Source organism: Saprolegnia parasitica (genome assembly GCF_000151545.1).
Source record: "Saprolegnia parasitica CBS 223.65 unplaced genomic scaffold supercont2.40, whole genome shotgun sequence".
Lineage (NCBI taxonomy): Eukaryota > Oomycota > Saprolegniomycetes > Saprolegniales > Saprolegniaceae > Saprolegnia > Saprolegnia parasitica.
Window position 1 is genome coordinate 28,202 of NW_012156434.1, and position 16,746 is coordinate 44,947.

The 16,746-nt window shown below is 59.8% G+C and overlaps 5 protein-coding genes across 5 annotated transcripts; 1 reads left to right on the forward strand and 4 right to left on the reverse strand.

Moving 5' to 3' along the window:
- Nucleotides 1-2: 2 nt before the first annotated feature.
- On the reverse strand, nt 3-1,173 carry SPRG_08747 (hypothetical protein). The gene is made up of 4 exons (XM_012347979.1): nt 835-1,173; nt 665-788; nt 424-613; nt 3-378 (listed from the first exon to the last, which is right to left on the reverse strand). Exons 1-4 carry the CDS (start codon nt 1,155-1,157, stop codon nt 113-115), a joined length of 903 nt encoding a protein of 300 aa, XP_012203369.1. The 5' UTR covers nt 1,158-1,173; the 3' UTR covers nt 3-112.
- A 207-nt stretch (nt 1,174-1,380) lies between these two features.
- On the reverse strand, nt 1,381-3,546 carry SPRG_08748 (hypothetical protein). Its single transcript, XM_012347980.1, has 2 exons — nt 2,787-3,546; nt 1,381-2,738 (listed from the first exon to the last, which is right to left on the reverse strand). Exons 1-2 carry the CDS (start codon nt 3,435-3,437, stop codon nt 1,401-1,403), a joined length of 1,989 nt encoding a protein of 662 aa, XP_012203370.1. The 5' UTR covers nt 3,438-3,546; the 3' UTR covers nt 1,381-1,400.
- A 196-nt stretch (nt 3,547-3,742) lies between these two features.
- Nucleotides 3,743-7,802, reverse strand: SPRG_08749 (hypothetical protein; the record flags this gene model as incomplete). The annotated part of the gene is made up of 16 exons (XM_012347981.1): nt 7,344-7,802; nt 7,174-7,293; nt 6,960-7,127; nt 6,716-6,916; nt 6,401-6,660; nt 6,168-6,353; nt 6,070-6,118; nt 5,940-6,020; nt 5,780-5,896; nt 5,485-5,736; nt 5,322-5,438; nt 5,234-5,277; nt 5,036-5,180; nt 4,789-4,991; nt 4,638-4,745; nt 3,743-4,418 (listed from the first exon to the last, which is right to left on the reverse strand). The coding sequence occupies exons 1-16, from the start codon at nt 7,785-7,787 to the stop codon at nt 3,743-3,745; spliced, it is 3,171 nt and encodes a 1,056-aa protein (XP_012203371.1). The 5' UTR covers nt 7,788-7,802.
- Nucleotides 7,803-8,165: 363 nt separating this feature from the next.
- On the reverse strand, nt 8,166-9,638 carry SPRG_08750 (hypothetical protein). The gene is made up of 5 exons (XM_012347982.1): nt 9,516-9,638; nt 9,298-9,465; nt 8,967-9,244; nt 8,776-8,913; nt 8,166-8,724 (listed from the first exon to the last, which is right to left on the reverse strand). Exons 1-5 carry the CDS (start codon nt 9,573-9,575, stop codon nt 8,190-8,192), a joined length of 1,179 nt encoding a protein of 392 aa, XP_012203372.1. The 5' UTR covers nt 9,576-9,638; the 3' UTR covers nt 8,166-8,189.
- A 703-nt stretch (nt 9,639-10,341) lies between these two features.
- SPRG_08751 (hypothetical protein) lies at nt 10,342-16,603 on the forward strand. Its single transcript, XM_012347983.1, has 15 exons — nt 10,342-10,799; nt 10,849-11,236; nt 11,288-11,581; nt 11,629-11,778; nt 11,825-12,865; nt 12,907-13,707; nt 13,758-13,805; nt 13,852-14,000; nt 14,047-14,907; nt 14,956-15,322; nt 15,380-15,772; nt 15,830-16,077; nt 16,132-16,219; nt 16,267-16,338; nt 16,383-16,603. Exons 1-15 carry the CDS (start codon nt 10,351-10,353, stop codon nt 16,560-16,562), a joined length of 5,529 nt encoding a protein of 1,842 aa, XP_012203373.1. The 5' UTR covers nt 10,342-10,350; the 3' UTR covers nt 16,563-16,603.
- Nucleotides 16,604-16,746: the final 143 nt, after the last annotated feature.

The following is a 16,746-nucleotide window of genomic DNA, read 5'->3' on the forward strand; positions in this document are numbered from 1 at the left end:
GATGTGGCGTCCGCAAGGCATGGGGAACGACCCTTGTTATCCCAGTACAGAAGTCATACAAGCGCTCGAAGATGTCTCGCTGTCTTTGTGTTCAAGGCGCAGGACGAGGCGTCTAATTGGCCTTCATGCGACGCTTGCTCGAGAAGCACTCGCCCCAGATGCAAACGCTCTTGGACTTGAGCAGCAGATTGAAGTCGTCGAGCGTATACTGCGTCGGTGCCACTTCAGGCAGCGACTTGTCCTTGATCGCAGCCTGCACCGCGGCCTGCAGCAGCTCGTGGGCCGACCCGACCGTGTACTCTTGGAACGGGTACGCCTTGTCATCAACGGCGACGACGCGCTTCTCGGCCGGCACTTGGTATGTGGTCAAAATATGCTCTACATACGAGGTAGCATCACGGAAGATGCAGCGCAGCCTCTTACCAAGGATGGCTTCGATCTGCTCCAGAGACAACGTCGCGTCCTTGGTGGCGGCTTGGAGCTGGAAGAGGCACGCGAGGCGCTCGTTGACGTCGCCTTTGACTGCGAGCGAGAAGGCGACCATGAGCGTATCGAGGTTGCACTTGCCATTGTCGTTTTTGGGGAGACTCATAAGGACACGCTCGAGGTGGTGCTACAGCCCGGTCCTTTCATATTGCCCAAGCACGTCGTAGTAAAGTAGTACCAGGTTCTTGAGCTGCATGCCGTTGAGGACGCTGCCAAGGCACAAGTCAAAGTCCCGCACCGACGCCTCGTTGGTCGGGAAGAACGCCTTGGCTTGTGCATGCACCTTCTGGAAGACGTCGGGCCTAATGCGTAGCACGTGAGCGCGAAGCTGTTGCCGGCGCCGTGTACGTGATGTCGTTCTGGGACCGGAGCTCGAAGGCTTCGTAGGGCGAGATCGGCGTCGCGTCGGCGATTTCATTTTGAATCGCTTCAAAGAACTTGCGGTTCTTGCTGCCGCGGTAAATGTACCCGCCGATCGCAAGGATGACGGCGCCAAAGACGTACTCGGGATGGCGGCTGAAGAAGCCGCCTTGATCCACCGGCATGGGCTGGACAGCAGCACCGTCCGCAGCAGGCGCTGCGTCCTTGGCCGCCGGGTTACTCTGGAAGCGGCGCGCGACCTTGGCATGGCGCGGCGCCAAGCGGCGAAGCAGCAGGGATCGGCGCCACATGCGATCGCAGTCGACGAAAGGCTAGAGTGATTGGACCTCTTGGGGACGATACATTTCTCGATCGTGTCTCACCATTGTTTTTAATTGATTGGTATTGAGACGGGTTTGGTAATTATGTCACTCATTGAGCTGGTATCAAGAGTGTGTGTGTCATCCTGCGTCAGTTGAAAGTCGGCGAGGACGTGAGAGGACGACGCTGCGGGTGCAGTCGTTATTATAATATCTACTAGATCTATCTACACCCTACACGCTTCGCTCGCCCGAGCTCGGGAGCCCGGCGTCTTGGCGCGACACGGTCGTCTTGAGCTGTTGTTGCGTCAACGACGACTGGTGCAGCAGCTCGAGCATTTGCTCTTGCATCTTCTTTTGCTCTTGCATCGCAGCGGCTTGGGACGCCGACGGCGCGGTCTTTGTGTACGAGCTCTGCAGCGGGACAAGGTCCGATGCGCGCTGCGCGTTGTACGGCACCTGGCCCAGCATAAACGGCTTCGCGCTCTCATAGCTCACCGACTGCGGGCGCGGCAGTATCAGGAGCTGCTTCTTGGCGATAGCCTCGCGGCGCTCTTGGAGCGACACCATGGCCAAGTGTGCGAGTTTCTCCATGAGCGCCAGCTGTGTTGGCGGCAAACTCACGCGCGGCTTGGAGTCGAGGACGCAGACGCTGCCGACGCACGAGCCATCGACGTCAAAGAGCGGCGCGCCGGCGAGGAACCGCACTTGCAGCGGTCCGGTCACGAACGGGTTGGTCTCGAACCGGCCGTCCTTCCACGTATCGAGGACGACGACCGGCATCCGCGTCGCCACCGGCACTTCGCAGAAGGAAAAGTCGCGGCCAATGTCCGACTCTTTGATCGTCACTTTGGATTTGAACCATTGCCGGTTCTCGTCCAGAATGTGCACGATCGCAAACTTGCAGTCGAGCGCTTGGGACGCGAGGTCGCAGAGCAAGTCGTAAATGTCCTCGGGCGGCGCGTTGGGGTTGTACTCGCCGCTACTCGCCTCAAAGATGCCTTCTTCTTGGAGCCCAAAGCCTTCCATGAGCTTTTCGACCATCTCGCGCTTGGTCGGATCCCGCGCTGCAATCTGGCTCAGCCACGCCATGCCGACCGAGTCGGGCACCGAGCTTTTCGACGACGGGATCGTCAGCGCCAGCTCGTTTGCGTGCATGCTTGACGAGAAGCGCGGGTCGAGCGCACTGCCCCGACGCGAGAGCGGCTCGGGCGCGCCTTGGTCGTCGGCGGCTTGCGCGCTCGCCGTGATCAAGTTCCCGTCCGAGCACGACTTGCAGATGCGCATCGTCGTGAGGCCGATCGGTGGCAAATCCACCGAGTTGATGATCGAGCATTTCTTACAAATGACTTCGCCGCACGCGCGGCAGTGGTGCTTTCGCCGAATGCCCGTGAACGACTTGAGGCAGAGGTGGCAGCACTGTCGCTCGTGGTCGCTCACCCACGTCGGCGTCTCGCGCTGCGTGAGGAGCCGGCTAATGCGGCGCGTGTGCACGCTTTCCTGGATGTTGGAAAGCGACTCGGCCCAGTACTGGAGCATTGCGCGGTTCGATCGACGCGTCGTGCGGATGCCCTACAGCGACACCATGACATCCAATGCAAGAAGCGTATGCCTTCATACCGGCGGCTGCCGAATGGAGCAAATGAACTGCGCTTCCAGCGTCCCGAGCTCGTCCGTGGGTCGGAAGAGATACCCGCACTTGGAGATGGACCCGCGCTCGAGCCGATGGCTGTCAAAGAGCGATGGACACTCGCTTTGGTCGATCGACTCGTAGAGGCAGACGCCGACGAGCTTGTTGGGGTCACCGCCAATGTAGTCGGCCGACAAGATGCCCGCGTACTCGAGCACGCAAAAGTCCTGCGACGTGGCCATCGCCGCCTTGTTCTTGAGCGCAAACCACTTGATGCTCAAGCTCTCCGAGTCGTTTTGGTCGCGCTGGTAGATCACGGCCGAGTCGAGGCTCATGTCCTTGAGCAGTAGCTTCATCATGGACCGAAACTCGCTCGTGTTGGTCGCGATCATCATGTCCATGACGTCCTCGAGCGACGCCTGGACCGCGCCGACGCCGCGGATGCTGTAAAAGAGGCCGCCTTTCTGCCGGTCCTCGGAGACCGTAATGCCCTTCTTCTCGTGCGAGAAGGCCCACTCCGAATCGGGCGAGTTGAGCGACGGCACGAGCGTCCGCGCCCACGTGAGCAGCTCGACTTCTTCCGTCTCCGAGATGTGCGGCGCCGAGAAGAACCCGTTCCGCAGTGGCAGCAGTCGGACCATGATGCGTGGCGATGAGCGTAGTAGCAGTAGGAGTACTGGGCGTGGACGAGGCCGACAAAGATGGCGTCGCGGCAATGACCCCACTGACGACGACGGGCTGTAATCCTCCGGATACCGCCATGAGTCACGCCGCCCTCGCCAATATTCCATGTGGGTATCCGGATGCGGTCGTATCCGGCGCGATTATCCGGATGAAACCCCGCGTAACAGCTGCGACACGTGTGCGCGGTTTCTACAATTTGTGCATTTGAGTGATCTTGCACATCTGGATCTTGCACGTGCTTATTGCGATCTTATTGCAGACGTCAAGTTACACATTTGGACGGCAGCCTCGGGCGCTGCAGCAATGTCGTTTCGGCGTTCCGGTAGCCGCCGAGAGGCCGGTTTCGCTGCGCATGGCGTAGCGCCTGCAGCGCGTTGCGCGGCTTGCTCGTGGCCCGCACCGTCGCAGGTTGCCGGAGCAGCTTCAACTTGGCCGCGTCAAATGCAGCGCTTGCACTTGGTACCAACACGGGTGGTAGCGCCTCTGGCACGATGTAATACTCGCCAGCCTGCGGTGGGAACTGTGCGTGCAGTTCGAGCACGTGGTCGTCATGGATCAAGTTGCCGCGGACGTCGACGCACTCGATGTGGTCGATCGCCAGGAAGAGAATGGCGCGGAGACGCGGCACGACGTCGTTTTGGAGGTTGTTGTTGCGCAGTAAAAGCACGCGCAATGCAGACGACGGCGCGTGGAGGCACTCGCAGAGCGCGAGGCCACCGATGGACCCAATGCAGTTGTCGCTCAGGTCCAAGAGGTGCAACGATGGTGACTGCTGCAATCCAGCTGCGAGTAACGAGGCGCCAGCGTCTCGAATCTTGTTGCCAGGAAGCTCGAGCCGCTTTAGCACTCGGTTGATTGCGAGTGCCTTCCCAATCGCGTCGCATGCCGCGTCCGTAACACCAGCACGGCCGAGCACCACGCGCATCAAGTGACCGTACCTAAACGATCACTTCAAGTCAAGTGAGCGAGATCCCGACCAAGATCACACCGGCCGAAGAAAAATCTCCCATCGCACTCGCGACGTGAAGTACGCCGCTGAGATTCATCGCATTGTCTTCCAGAATGAGCTCGCGCAGCTGAAAATGAGCGCTTTGCACGCATGTGGCCAGAGCCCTGGTACAGTTTCTTGCAAGCCGCAACCAACACGACGACGGTACCGAAAAGGGGCGTCGCCTTGAATATCATTTGCGCCAATCGCAAGCACACGCAGGTTCTTGAGCTGGTTCGAGCGCATGGCTTCTACCAAGCAGCCGAGCCCGCGGTCGCTAAACACGCAGCGTCACTCGAGTAGCTTTGGCCAAGTCGCACCGCAAGAGACACCCCGGTGGTGCGAGGATCGTCTTGATGCTGGGTGCGTTCGCAGCCAGTGCGGCTGTAAGGTTGGCGCAGTAGATGTCATGTTGGAGCGGTTGCCTCGGCTCGAGCACGAGCCCTTCGGCCACCTCGAAACTATGGCGAATTTGAGCGACAGCCATGCCATCACGAACGACGCCGAGACTCGCGACGGGCAGCTAAACGACAACGATAGCACGAAATGTCGAGCAAGGCAGCATACCGACGCGCGTAGCGTGGCCGTGATGGAGGGCGGTGGCGGCACGCGTCTTCGCTGGAGCCCCTTGAGGTTGATCCGCGCTCGCCGCCCGCGGTAAATGGCTTGGATTTTTCGAGCATAAAAGTCCAAATCGCGCTCGTCGTGCATGCTAGACATGGCCAATTTCAGCACGAAATAATAGCCTCGAACGCGCATGCGTACAGGGTTTCATGGCCGCGCAAGAGTCGCTCGAGGAGGAATTGCGCCTAATCGACGCGTCGTGCTCTTGTCGGGCAGTCGACAAGACTACCTCGTTGAGAGGTTCGTCGCGGGTCGACGAGGCCACGTGCCGGCGCCACCACGTTTGAATGCGAATGCACATGCGGCGGTGGAGCTGATACCGCGCTTCGTCGGCCTTGAGCTTGGCCTACGCACTATCAACGTCAAGAAGCATCCTTGAAGAAAAGTGCTACGCGGCGCCGGAGGAACTGGGCCATGCGCGAGTGCTTCTTCCGGTAGAGTCGCTGGAGGTTCACCGCGAGTCTGGTACGTCGCTGGCGCCAAATTTGCCGCGTGCGTAGAATCGCATGGCCTCGAATGAAGCGGACGCGTCGCTGGATCGTCGAAGCAGCTCGCGTGCGCCGTAGCATCTCGACATCGGCCAGTCGCTTTTCCGCCACATCCAAGCGAAACTGGAACCGGACCTTGGCACCCCTGTAGACGCGCTAGTTTGGCATGTTGAGAATTCGCCGCCCGCAGATGTGGTACCTGAATCGTAGTCGCCGCGTCGGCTTGCGCGGCAAAGAGCGCTCGATACATGGGCGAGAGCGTCCCGAGTTCGTGTCGAACGAGGCGGTCGTACGGGTTGTGCGACAATTTACATTCCTACGCACCTCCACGAGACGACGGACGCAAGGCAGCGACGTACCAGCGCGAGCATTCGGTGGTCGCAGTTGGCCTTGTGCGTATAGTAGGCCCGCAGAGTCGACAGCCAGCGTCGACTGGCTCGCTACAATGCATCATCCTTTCCAATCGCCAAGGCCCGAGGGTGCGCATACTTGGAGGGTACGGGCGGCCAAGTCTTGGGCTGCAAACTTGGGCGCGTACCTACCATCGACATGCTTCTGTTGTACAATATTGTCATCGGAACCCCTACTTTTCAAAGCGGTAGCGCAAGAGCACCTTGCGCGCGCGGAGGTTGCTGTACGGCGACGTCGCGTACGCTTGGATCGCGGCGGCAATCACGTTGGCTTTCTGCTGCTTGGCAGCGTCGCGGCCCCACACGCCACGCAACAGCGACGCGATTATCACTTGACTTTTGGCTTCGCACTCCAAGAGCGGTCTAGTCGACGGTCACACACGTCCATCGAGTAATGCATATCAGCGTACCGCCAACGGTCGGGGTACCACTCGAGAAGCGTCGACCGAATGTCGTCGCGGTAATGGCCAAAGTAGAAAGCCGTTGTCGCGGCCGCCACCGCCGGAACCATCGCGTTGCACTTGAAGTACGCATGGCCGAGCTGGAGCCAAAGCGTCGCGTCGGGCCCCCACGCAAACGTCGACGCGTTCCATTGGCGAGTTTTGATGCGCTTGATGGCCTCTTGGGTCGCATCGACGCACAGAATGTAGCAGTGGCGCGCGTCAAAGTACTAGCAAGCGTCATGCGTAAAGTACCACATTTCGTAGTGCAAAGGAGGTTCGTACATCGACCCACGTCTTCCACGTTGACTGGTCCTGGAACCAATCGGCGTAGGTTTTGCCCGGGAGCGGCGTAAACAAACGCTGACGCAGTGCGACGCGATAGAGCTCTTCGTACGTCTTGGCCGCGTACTTGACGGTGCGGGCAAGGCCCCGTGTCTCATGGACGCGCGCCGTGATGTACAAGACGTCGACAAACCAGTCGGTCTACAAGGTTGTGGACAATACTGTCGTCTCGTTGGGACGATACCTTGGAGATGTCCTTGTCAATGATAAATTTACAATACTCGCAGCACTGCTCCAAGAGCTCGTTGCAGTCCGACGACGTCACGTCGATCTGCTGGAAGACAATGCGCTGGAACATGAGCACGACAGCGTGGAATATGACGCGGTCAACGAGCTTGAACTGCGGATACGTCTACGAGTCGAGAGTGAAAACGACGCAAAGTAGCGTCGCAGCGTACAAACAGCAATGTCCGCGCCGTGCCCAGCGCATTGGAAAAGTCCCCGAGGCCTTCGAAGACCTGGAGTAGCTCGAGCATCACAAACGGGCTCGTCGCGACTTCGAGGTACTGGAGTCCATACTACGTCGACGCTTTGAGATGTCGCCATCGCCCGGAAGTGCACCACCTACCTCGTAACACTTTTTCGCGTCCCAGAGAAGACCCCACGCGTGGGTGCGCTCCCACTGAAGGTAGCACGCCTTGCCGAGGGTGCGCCACACCTTGCCGCTGCTGGTGCCAAGGTAAATGGCTTGGCCGAGGCGCTCGATCGCCTTCATGTAGTTACCGAGCTCGAATTGGCTGTAGCCTTGTCGCTCGTAGCTCTTTGGGTGGTCGGGGTACCAGTCAATGTACGACTGGTGGTACTGCGAAATGATCGAGTAGACGGCGCGATGGAACGTCGCGTGCAGCAGCGACGCCTTGTTCGTGGCGAAGAGTGCGGCCTCGTCTTCTTTCGACTTGGGTTTTGTGATGATCTGGAGCGCCGCGACCGAGTCATGGTTGAACTTCTTGTAGTCGCGCGGCTTCTTGGGCGCTTTCTTGACGACACCGTCGCGCTTGCGCCGCGGCGGCATATCGGCGCGGTTTCGAGCCCCGGTTTCAGCACAGTAACCCGACCCCTTTCAGAGAGAGGGGTAGGTTTAGGCAGAGGCTCTCTCACCCCCACGCCTTGACGAAGGACCCTGGATTCGCATGGCAATCGCACGACGCAGTAGACACCACAACATTATTTCACTCAATAGCACAGGATAATACAGCACAGCTGGTCGCGCGGGGCTTGTCCGTTGTCTGCGCGGCTCTCTGCATTCCTGGACGGTGGGAGCCACACCGTGGTAGCACCGCAGTAGAATGGAGTTGTATCAGGATGCAACGGTCGATAATGTGGTCTCGGAAGGGCGCATTATCTGCATGTAAGTGGTTGATATCTCGCGTCTCAATAAATCGCAAAAATGGACGAAACCAATGTGCTTCGATAATTACATGCCAAATTCGCCGAAAAAATCCACGTCCTTCTTGACGACTTTCTTGGGCTCGGGCTTGGGTAATGGCTCGGGCTTGGGCGTTGCGTCGAGCGGCGTCGCGGGCGGGAACGTCGCGGCTCTGGGCTCGGGCGCTTCCAGTGGCGTCGCCGACGACTGCGAGAACGACTTGAACGACGACGACGACGCACCACCATGGATGCCTTCGTACGCGCTCGTTTGCGGCAGCGTTGGGTTGGTGCGAGGGAACATTCCGCCATTGCCATTGCCGTGGTCGTCGTGCGCCGACGCATCGACAAGCGACTGCGCGTTCTTGAGCAGCGAGCTGGTCGTCGACGTGAGGAACGACCAGCCAGACGACGCCGTCGACTTGACCGACGTTGTGAGCTCCGGGTCCGCGAGCTTGGACTGGACGCTGCTCCAGCCCGACGACACCTTGGTCGAGAGGTCCTGTTCCTTGACGAGGCTCGCAGCCGACGACGCCGCCGACGAGACAGTCGTCGAGAGAAAACTAAACGCGCTGCCGAGGGTTCTATGCAGGTGGTTTCGTGAGGATACAACATTCGATTGACACAACACGTACTCGGTGACATCGCCGTAGCCGCCGCTGGCGCTGTGGTTGCTGCTCGAGACGCTGCCACCGCTGCCAATACCTTGCATGCCCGACGAGCCAAACTTGGCCGCCATGCGGGCACGGGCTTCTTCGCGCAGGCGCATTTGCCTACCCACAAACCATGAGCACAAGAGAACGAGAGACTGGCATATCGATTCTACCGGGCAACGTAGTCTTGTTCGCTTTCGCCCTTGAGCGCTTCGACGCCAAGCGTGTCCGAGCTGCCGTGCGACGACGACGACGCCGCACTTGAGGCCGCCGCCGGGTTGTGCGATGGATCCCACCGCGGCAATGGCGCCGGCGACGTGCCTTCAACAAGCGCCTGCAAGCGAGCACGGAAGGCCTCCGCCTGCGGCGTGTTGTACTTTTGCGCAATCGTAAGCGTCTTGGGCACGCCGGCCGCGTTGAACTCGCTGCGAAAGTGGTCGTTGCCTCCGAGCTAGCATCCATGTAATAGCATGAGCAGCGTCTCCTGGCGCATCGCCGCTGTACCTGCATCATGCGGATCTGCTTGTCTGTCCACGAGTCCATCGTGACGGAGCGCACGAACGAGATGTGCACGCCAAGACCACGGTGGCGGCCCGAGCACTCGAGGCACATGAACGTGCCGTACGACACGGTCGCCCATTGCGGGTACGGCGCGTCGCAGTCGACGCATTTCTACACCAAGCCGCATGAGCTGCAGAGCATCGGTCGATCGATCAGAGTACGTTGTTGCCGGGCAGCTTCCGCAGCTCCTGCTGCACGGCCATGGCCATCTGGTGTGCCATCTTGACGTCGCTTTGCGTTTTGGCGGCCGCGTCAGTCGCCGCCAACGCCGTCTCTTGACGTTTGTATGTCGCCGGTAGCCAATCAGCGGTCGTCCAGTGTCGAGTGAAATCTAGAGCAAAAAAGAACCGGCGCGGGACAGGCAGGCGCTCTGTCTGGCACGGCCCATGCAGTGGCGACTGTGTCCCAAGGCTGGCTGCCCACGCGGTGGCTGCAGCCCCAGGTGCCATCGTCGTTGCGGCCATTGCCCAAGGTGCTGTCATGGCCATGGTGGGCCCACGCCCACGTCGACCCTGCCCGGAGGCACGCGACAATGCGCCCATTACGCACAACGTGGTTCTCTCTGGTTGCAATAGCTATCTCTGTACTCCCGCTGATAGACTCTGCACCACGCGCCACGGCCAAGCTGCCAAGGCTAAGCTACCAGCGGTCATCGAAGCCGCCTCATGGAACCTCGTGTAGCATCATGTTCGCTTCCCGTAGCTCGGTGCATTAAGCGCTGGCATGGTGTACGTGGCCATGTCCTTGCGGCTTTGGCCTCTGCTTCTTCTTGCTGCATGCAGGCGATGACGACGGGCGCATGCGCGATCTGGCGTCCGCCGGTCCTCTTAATAAGCTGCATGTTGTTCGATTACACGCGCAAACCGAAGTTCGTTGGTATTTCTTTGGGTACAAAACTTTCGATTTGATAGTTGTAGCGTATAATAAAAAAGCAACGGTACTCGAAGCACGACTCGAAGTTCGAACGTCGCCGGCCATATTGGCATCACTGACTGCATGCAAGGAGCGGGCCACCAGATCACGTCGCCGTCGCCGGGCGTCGCCCTCGAGGCGAAGAAGCTCGCGCGGTTCTTCTCCGAGGACAAGCCGCCCCGGAAGAGGCTCGCGACCGCGCTCGAGTTCCTCAAGTCGTCGGGGCCGGACCAGCAGGACCTCTTCTGGCGCGACGTCGTGAACGGCAGCACCTTCTTCAGCGTCCTCCACGCGTACCTCACGGAGCTCGAGACGATGTACGTCGTCATGGACAAGGCGAGCGTCATCAACAAGCTGCGCAACCGCAAGTTCCAGACCGAGGACTGGACCGACGTCTTTGAGGGCCTCGAGATCCTCATCAAGAGCAACAAGAGTCTCCTCGCGTCCGGCTGGCAGCACAATCGGTTCCTGACCATCTTCCAGAAGCTCCTCCTCGCCGACAACATGCCCTTCATCAAGAAATACGCCTTCCGGTACGCATCGCTATCCACCATTATCTTCATGCGCCTTATCTGCTTGCAGCTGCCTCGCGCTGTACGCCGACATCCTCATGGACGCGGACTTTGACATGCGCAACACGGCCACGCTCCTCGACTCGACGTCGACCGAGAACGTCCAGCTCGGCTTTGGCTTTTCGCACCTCGACTTGCTCGCCGAGTCGATCGACTTTTCGCCGTATGCCAGCGGGAACGCCAACGTGTACCTGCCGCCGCGTCATTACACGGAAGGTGCGGTCGTTGGGTGGGAGCGCCCGGGCCCGACGCAGGCCGAGGAGCCTGTCGACATGCTCAAGTACGTGATGGATTTGAGCCTCGAGCGCAGCGACAACATCAAGGACGTCGACGTCCAGCGCTTCATGTTTTGGTGCAACGTGCTCATGGGCTCGTTCATGCCGCTGCTGTACCCCAAGGTACTTGACATGTTGTATCTCTTGTATCGGCGGCGGGAGCGTCTTGTTTAGGTGTGCATCGAAGTCGGCTTCAAGGAGAAGACAGACAAGCTCGGCTTCTTCCATCACTGTCCCGGGAGTTTCCAGCGCGTCATGGCCCGCTGGCTCTACAAGCTCCGGTCCAAGCAAAAGTTTATGGACGCACTCTGGTCCCGAAAAGACTATGTCGACGTGGTCATGGAGACGCTTCGCCAACGCTTTGCCTACCGCGACCCGGAGCTCATTGTCGACGGCATCAAGTTTTACGCACAGCTGTGCAAGGGCACGCAGTACATGCCGCCCGTGATGAAGGCGAATCTGCACGAGGTATCAACTTGATATACAAACGATGGTGGTCGAGCCATGGTGTGTAGTTGCACCGGTCGATGATCGGACACGTGTCGCAGGTGTTTCATCCGGGCGCGCAGTTCGACGACAGCAACATCTTTCTCATTGGCATCGAGCTCATGGAGCTTCTCTCGCAGCAGCATTTGCACGTGCACTCGTTCGCCGTGCTCCGCAAGGTCCATCGCTACCATCACCGGCGTCTCACATGATATATGGATGTAGGCCGTGCTCGCAACGACCGATGCGTCCTACTGCCTCCGCGACAACCCGCCGGGCCAAGTGGTCTTGACGCCGATGGTCTCGACGGTGTTTCACACGTGGATCCACGGCCTCGCGCAACCCAACGGTGCATCTGTCGAGGTTTGGGCCGAGCTGGCGACGATGGTGAAGAAATGGCTCTTGAACCCAACGACGTCGATCGCATTTGGGCTCGAGCTCATTCGGCGCTGGAAACTGGAGCTCTTGACGTTGAGCCACGTCTTGCAGCTCTACTTGGCTGCTGCTGTCGACAAGGAAGAAATGGGCCGCGAATTCTCTTCGTTCTTGATTCACGACGTGGCCGTCGACGCCGATCGGTCGGTTCTTGTCGTCGACCGACTCTTGCACGTGCTCTCGCCGAGCACAATTGCCTCGCTTCGGCCGCAATTGAGCACCGCCGTCCAAGACGCTGTCCTCGAAGTCGTCCGGTTCTGGAGCGACAAGCCCCACCTTGCATCGCCCAGCACGATCGTTGCGCTCTACGGCGAGTGGTTCCTTCCGGCCTGCGACCTAACGTCCTCGGAGATGGAAAAGACACGCTGCGTGGCGCTGGAAACAGCGTGTACGATCTTGACGCAGCGCGCGGCCGCGACGCTGATTCCTGCCCACGCCGCGACGCTCGCTCGGATTCTCCTGAGTGCGCTCCAGGACGACAGCCGCACGAACGTCGTCTCGACGGTCTTGCACCACGGCGCCGAGCTCTTCACGCGGTCGATTCCTGGCGTCCTTGTGCTCGTGCCGGCCTTTCTGCGCACGATCGACTTGATGATTGGGTCGGTGGGCGCGCTGCACCGCAACCTCCTCGTCGGCGGCGACAAGTCGAACGGCAACCGGCGCATGCCGCGCTTTGGCAACGAAATGAAGCGGAACATGCTCTCGTCCATGGAGATTCTCTTTGCGCTCTTGCCGCTGCCGGCGCAATTTCCCGAGCTACCGGAGCTCAGCGTCGCATCGCAACTCGAGACGCTACCGGATGACGTGCACATTCCCGCCATGGACGCCGAGGTAAGCAATGTCGCTGAAAGAAGGGCGCCTGACTTTCGTAGTTGCACGACGTGGCCGGTCGCTGCTTCACCCGCATCCTTGAATTTACGTTTCCGGACGTGACTGAAGTCCAGCAACGCGCGCTCTGGGGGCTCTATGTGCTCATCGTTGTCCAGCTCAACACGGCCCCGTCGCCGCTCGTCAAGCAGTACGTTGTGCTGCTCTGTGACACGTGCGCGTCCTCGGATGCAGGCTTGGCGCTCACGGCCTTGTCCGTGGTCCACGCGCTGCACCGGTTCCATGCGTCGCTCCTCGCGTACGAGCCCGCGCTCGTGCAGCATATCATCATGGCGCTTTCGCTCCTCGTGCAGCAGCAGGTCGAAGACGCGTCGAACGTTGTCCGCGAGATCCTCGAGACGGCGCCGACCGAGCCGACGTCGCCGATGGCGAGTCTGACGCACTCGACGTCCGAGAGCAGCGTGCATGCGCAGGGCGGGCGGAAGCGCAGCAACTCGTGGTCGGGCTCCGTTCGTGGCCTGGAGAAGGCGACGCCCGAGAGTAATTCGTTCAAGGCCGCCGAGAACCCCGTGCTCAAGACGATCGTTGCCAAGACGACAGCGGTGTTTGAGACGCTGAGCGACTGGGTGATCGAGTGTGATACGATTCTCAACGACGCGGCGGTGCTCAAGCTTCTCTTTGACGCACTCGAGGCTGCACTCATCGGGAGTATTCCTGATGGCGCGTGGCAGCTCCAAGTCGAGCAGCAGCGCACGGCCGAGCGCAAAATGGACATGCCGCTGCTTTTCTTGGGCCTCGCCATGCGCGCGTCGCTGGACGGCGACCGCCACAAGCCGTCGCTCCAGGTACCAACTGTTTTCGTCTCGAAAGTCTCTTTTTCGATCGAGCCGTGTAGTGCTTTTCAGACATTGCGATGGCGGCCGAAGGCTTCCTCATGCACCTCGTACGTCTCGACGCCGTGACGTTGCAATCCACGTTGGAGCTTGTAGATGCACCATTTACACGGGTTTCCGTCGCCGGCCGGTGTCGACCAGCTCGTCTCGTCGTGTACCGAGTTTCCCGACGAGCCCGAGGCGCTGCCGCCCAACGCTCTCAGCTTCATCTACATGAACTCGATCGTCTTGACCGTCGTCGGAAGGTCTCGTCGTCGTCGCCTTGTCTGAAAGCTTATAATGTTGGAGTAGCGTCGACGCGGCGACTGCTCGGATCGTGGCACGCGACATGACGGGCACGTATACGTGGGACGCAGCCATGCCGTTGGCGTCACCAACGCCGCTGCCGTCGCAGACGACAGGCGATGCCGATGTGGGCAGTGCCATGGACGAGCCGTGGACCAAGCATTTGCCGCCGCGGGCGTCGCCGGACCGCGAGCGCCTCGAGGTCGTCATGGACCACGCGCTCGTGCTGGCGACGCAGCCAAGCTCGGACGTGTGCCCGCTCTGCGGCGGGCGTCTGCTGGAAAAGCCGGCCCAGCCCAGCGCGGAGAAGGTGACGCAAATGGCGCCGTTTCCCGTCTTGCGCAAGACCGTGCCGAAAGGCAACACGCTGCCCTCGATGCCGCAGTACGTCTTCCACGAAGAGAACCACGGTAGCAACAACAACAATGGCCTGCACGACACGTACGTCTGCAAGTGCGACCCCGACGAACTCCAAGCCAAGTCGACGCTGCCCACGGAAGTGACGAACGCGACGTCGATCTGCAACCTCTTTTGCCTCCCGGACGCGGCCAAAAACAGCGTCGGGGGCCTCGACCACGAGCGGAGCCTCCTCGACCTGCTCGTCGACAGCATTCCCATGCATTTCCGCGACTGCGGCGGCGACCTCATCGACAAGACGCTTCTCGGCGGCCGCTTTACGATGCAAAAGTACCTCGACATGGAGTGGGACGACATGTACACGCAGGATGGCGGCCCATTGCAGCGCGACGCGACTGAAGTGCCAGGCTTTAGCTTTGTGCAGCGGCTGCTCCACGACGAAGAGTGCTACGCGTACCTCAAGACCTTTCTTCAAAAAGAAGAAAAGGGCAAGGAGCTCATTGAATTCTGGTAAAGTGGCACCTTTTTACATGTGGGACGCTGACACGGGACTGCTAGCGACGGCGTCAAAAAGTACGAACGGTCCTTTGAAGGCAACGACCGCGTCTCGCAAGCGACGCTTCTGTACTGGGAGTTCTTCTCGCCCGAGAGCGTCTCGTTCACGGCGTTCCCGTTCCAGATTGCGTCCAAGCTCCAGCACGCGCTCCAGGCGGCGCAAGCGACCGACGCCAAGGCGCTGCCGCTGAATCTCTTCCAGGACGCCATGGACCATGTCGAAGACAAGTGCTTCCTCGGCGAAGGTCGCCTCGATCGGTTTGTGGCCATGCTCAACGACGCGCACGCCAAGAGCTTGCACCCGCCGGCCGACGGCAACTGGAATGCGTTCGTCGTGCCGCCGCAGCTCGCGCTCTACGACGCCTTTTCGGTATCGAAACTATCAGTGTATCAATTGGATATTCCGTGCGAATGAATATGAACATAGGTCATGGAGCTCAACGTGCGCATCTGCGCCGAAACGCTCCACGTGAAAAAGTCCAACACGCTGCTGCAGCCGGCGCTGCCGTCGTCGTCGTCGATCGCGCTCCCGGCTGCGTCCAAGATGCGCATCTCGCCGCTCGATGTGTGCCGCCTCTGGCTCGCGCAGCTCGGGATTCTTCCGAACGAGAGCACCGTGGGCCAGAACCACGTGCTGATCCTCGAGAACGGCGTCAAGCTCGAGCGGTCGCTCAAGCACTTGGATAAGACACCGTCGCGGGAAACCATCAAGATTGGCGTCGTCTACGTCGGCAAGCACCAATCGCAGCAGCACGAAATTCTGAGCAACACGCACGGCAGCGCCGAGTACGAAGAATTTCTGCTCGAGCTGGGGTGGCCCGTATGTTGTTCTTTTTGAGAGGTCGTTTGTCTCAAGTCGCGATGTTGATCGACTTAGATTACGCTTGCGACCCACAAGGGCTTTCCTGGCGGCTTGGACCACAACCCAAAATCGCTCTCGAATGGTCCGTCGACAATCTACTACGCCAACTCGACGACCGAAGTCGTGTTCCATGTTGTGACCAAGATGCCGACCAAAGCCAACGACCCGCAGCAGATTGACAAGAAGCGCCACGTCGGCAACGACCACGTGCACATCGTCTGGAGCGACAACCCGCAGGCGTACAACCAGAGCACGATCACGAGGTATCGATCGATCAATATTCATGGCTCCCTCTTGGGCGCTCACGCCGGCAGTAGCAACTTTAACTTTGTGCAGATCGTCGTGTTTCCGCTGCGGCAAACGTCCACAGGTCTCTTCCTCATCAACGTTCTCACAAAGCCAGACGTACGCAGCCATCTCGTCTCGCAAGTCCGTCTGTCCGATGTGTGTAGGTGCCGCTCTTTGGACCGCTCATGGACGGGATGGTGGTCACGCGTCGGGACCTCCCCGAGCTCCTTCGCCAGGTACGCGCATTGAACGTCGTCTAAAACTGAGGCGGAATGTGTAGACGGTCATGAATGCCAACCGTGCGTGCCGGCAGCAGTCGGCATGGTACCTCCCGCCATACCCGACTCGCCGAAAGCTCATCGACGAGATCGTCGACCGCTACGCGACCGACTACAGCGAAAAGAGCATGCTCACAAGCCTCTTCAAGATCCCGTCGCCCGCCGAAGGCCACAGCATTTAGTCGCGTCCCATCATTATGCGTGCGTTGTAACCCTTGCCCTACTTCTCTCGTCTCGCCGGTCATCGCCGTGACGATGACCTGTTGTTTTGGACCAAAGTCGCTAGACTCACAGCTTCCTTGTGGGTAAAACTACGAGAGTTTTCGGGAAAACGAGCTGGCGACGTCGGCACGCTTCGTCAACGGG

Coding starts and splice junctions, on each gene's coding strand:
- SPRG_08747 (XM_012347979.1), bottom strand. CDS start 1,157: ATGTGGCGCCGATCCCTGCTGCTTCGCCGCTTGGCGCCGCGCCATGCC. Junction 789..834: donor CGGTCCCAGAACGACATCAC/GTACACGGCGCC, acceptor GCTACGCATTAG/GCCCGACGTCTTCCAGAAGG. Junction 379..423: donor GCAGATCGAAGCCATCCTTG/GTAAGAGGCTGC, acceptor CCTCGTATGTAG/AGCATATTTTGACCACATAC.
- SPRG_08748 (XM_012347980.1), bottom strand. CDS start 3,437: ATGGTCCGACTGCTGCCACTGCGGAACGGGTTCTTCTCGGCGCCGCAC. Junction 2,739..2,786: donor GCTCCATTCGGCAGCCGCCG/GTATGAAGGCAT, acceptor GTGTCGCTGTAG/GGCATCCGCACGACGCGTCG.
- SPRG_08751 (XM_012347983.1), top strand. CDS start 10,351: ATGCAAGGAGCGGGCCACCAGATCACGTCGCCGTCGCCGGGCGTCGCC. Junction 13,806..13,851: donor AAGGCTTCCTCATGCACCTC/GTACGTCTCGAC, acceptor TGGAGCTTGTAG/ATGCACCATTTACACGGGTT. Junction 15,323..15,379: donor CGCTCTACGACGCCTTTTCG/GTATCGAAACTA, acceptor ATATGAACATAG/GTCATGGAGCTCAACGTGCG.
- SPRG_08750 (XM_012347982.1), bottom strand. CDS start 9,575: ATGGCACACCAGATGGCCATGGCCGTGCAGCAGGAGCTGCGGAAGCTG. Junction 9,466..9,515: donor GGAAGCTGCCCGGCAACAAC/GTACTCTGATCG, acceptor GGCTTGGTGTAG/AAATGCGTCGACTGCGACGC. Junction 8,914..8,966: donor GAACAAGACTACGTTGCCCG/GTAGAATCGATA, acceptor GTTTGTGGGTAG/GCAAATGCGCCTGCGCGAAG.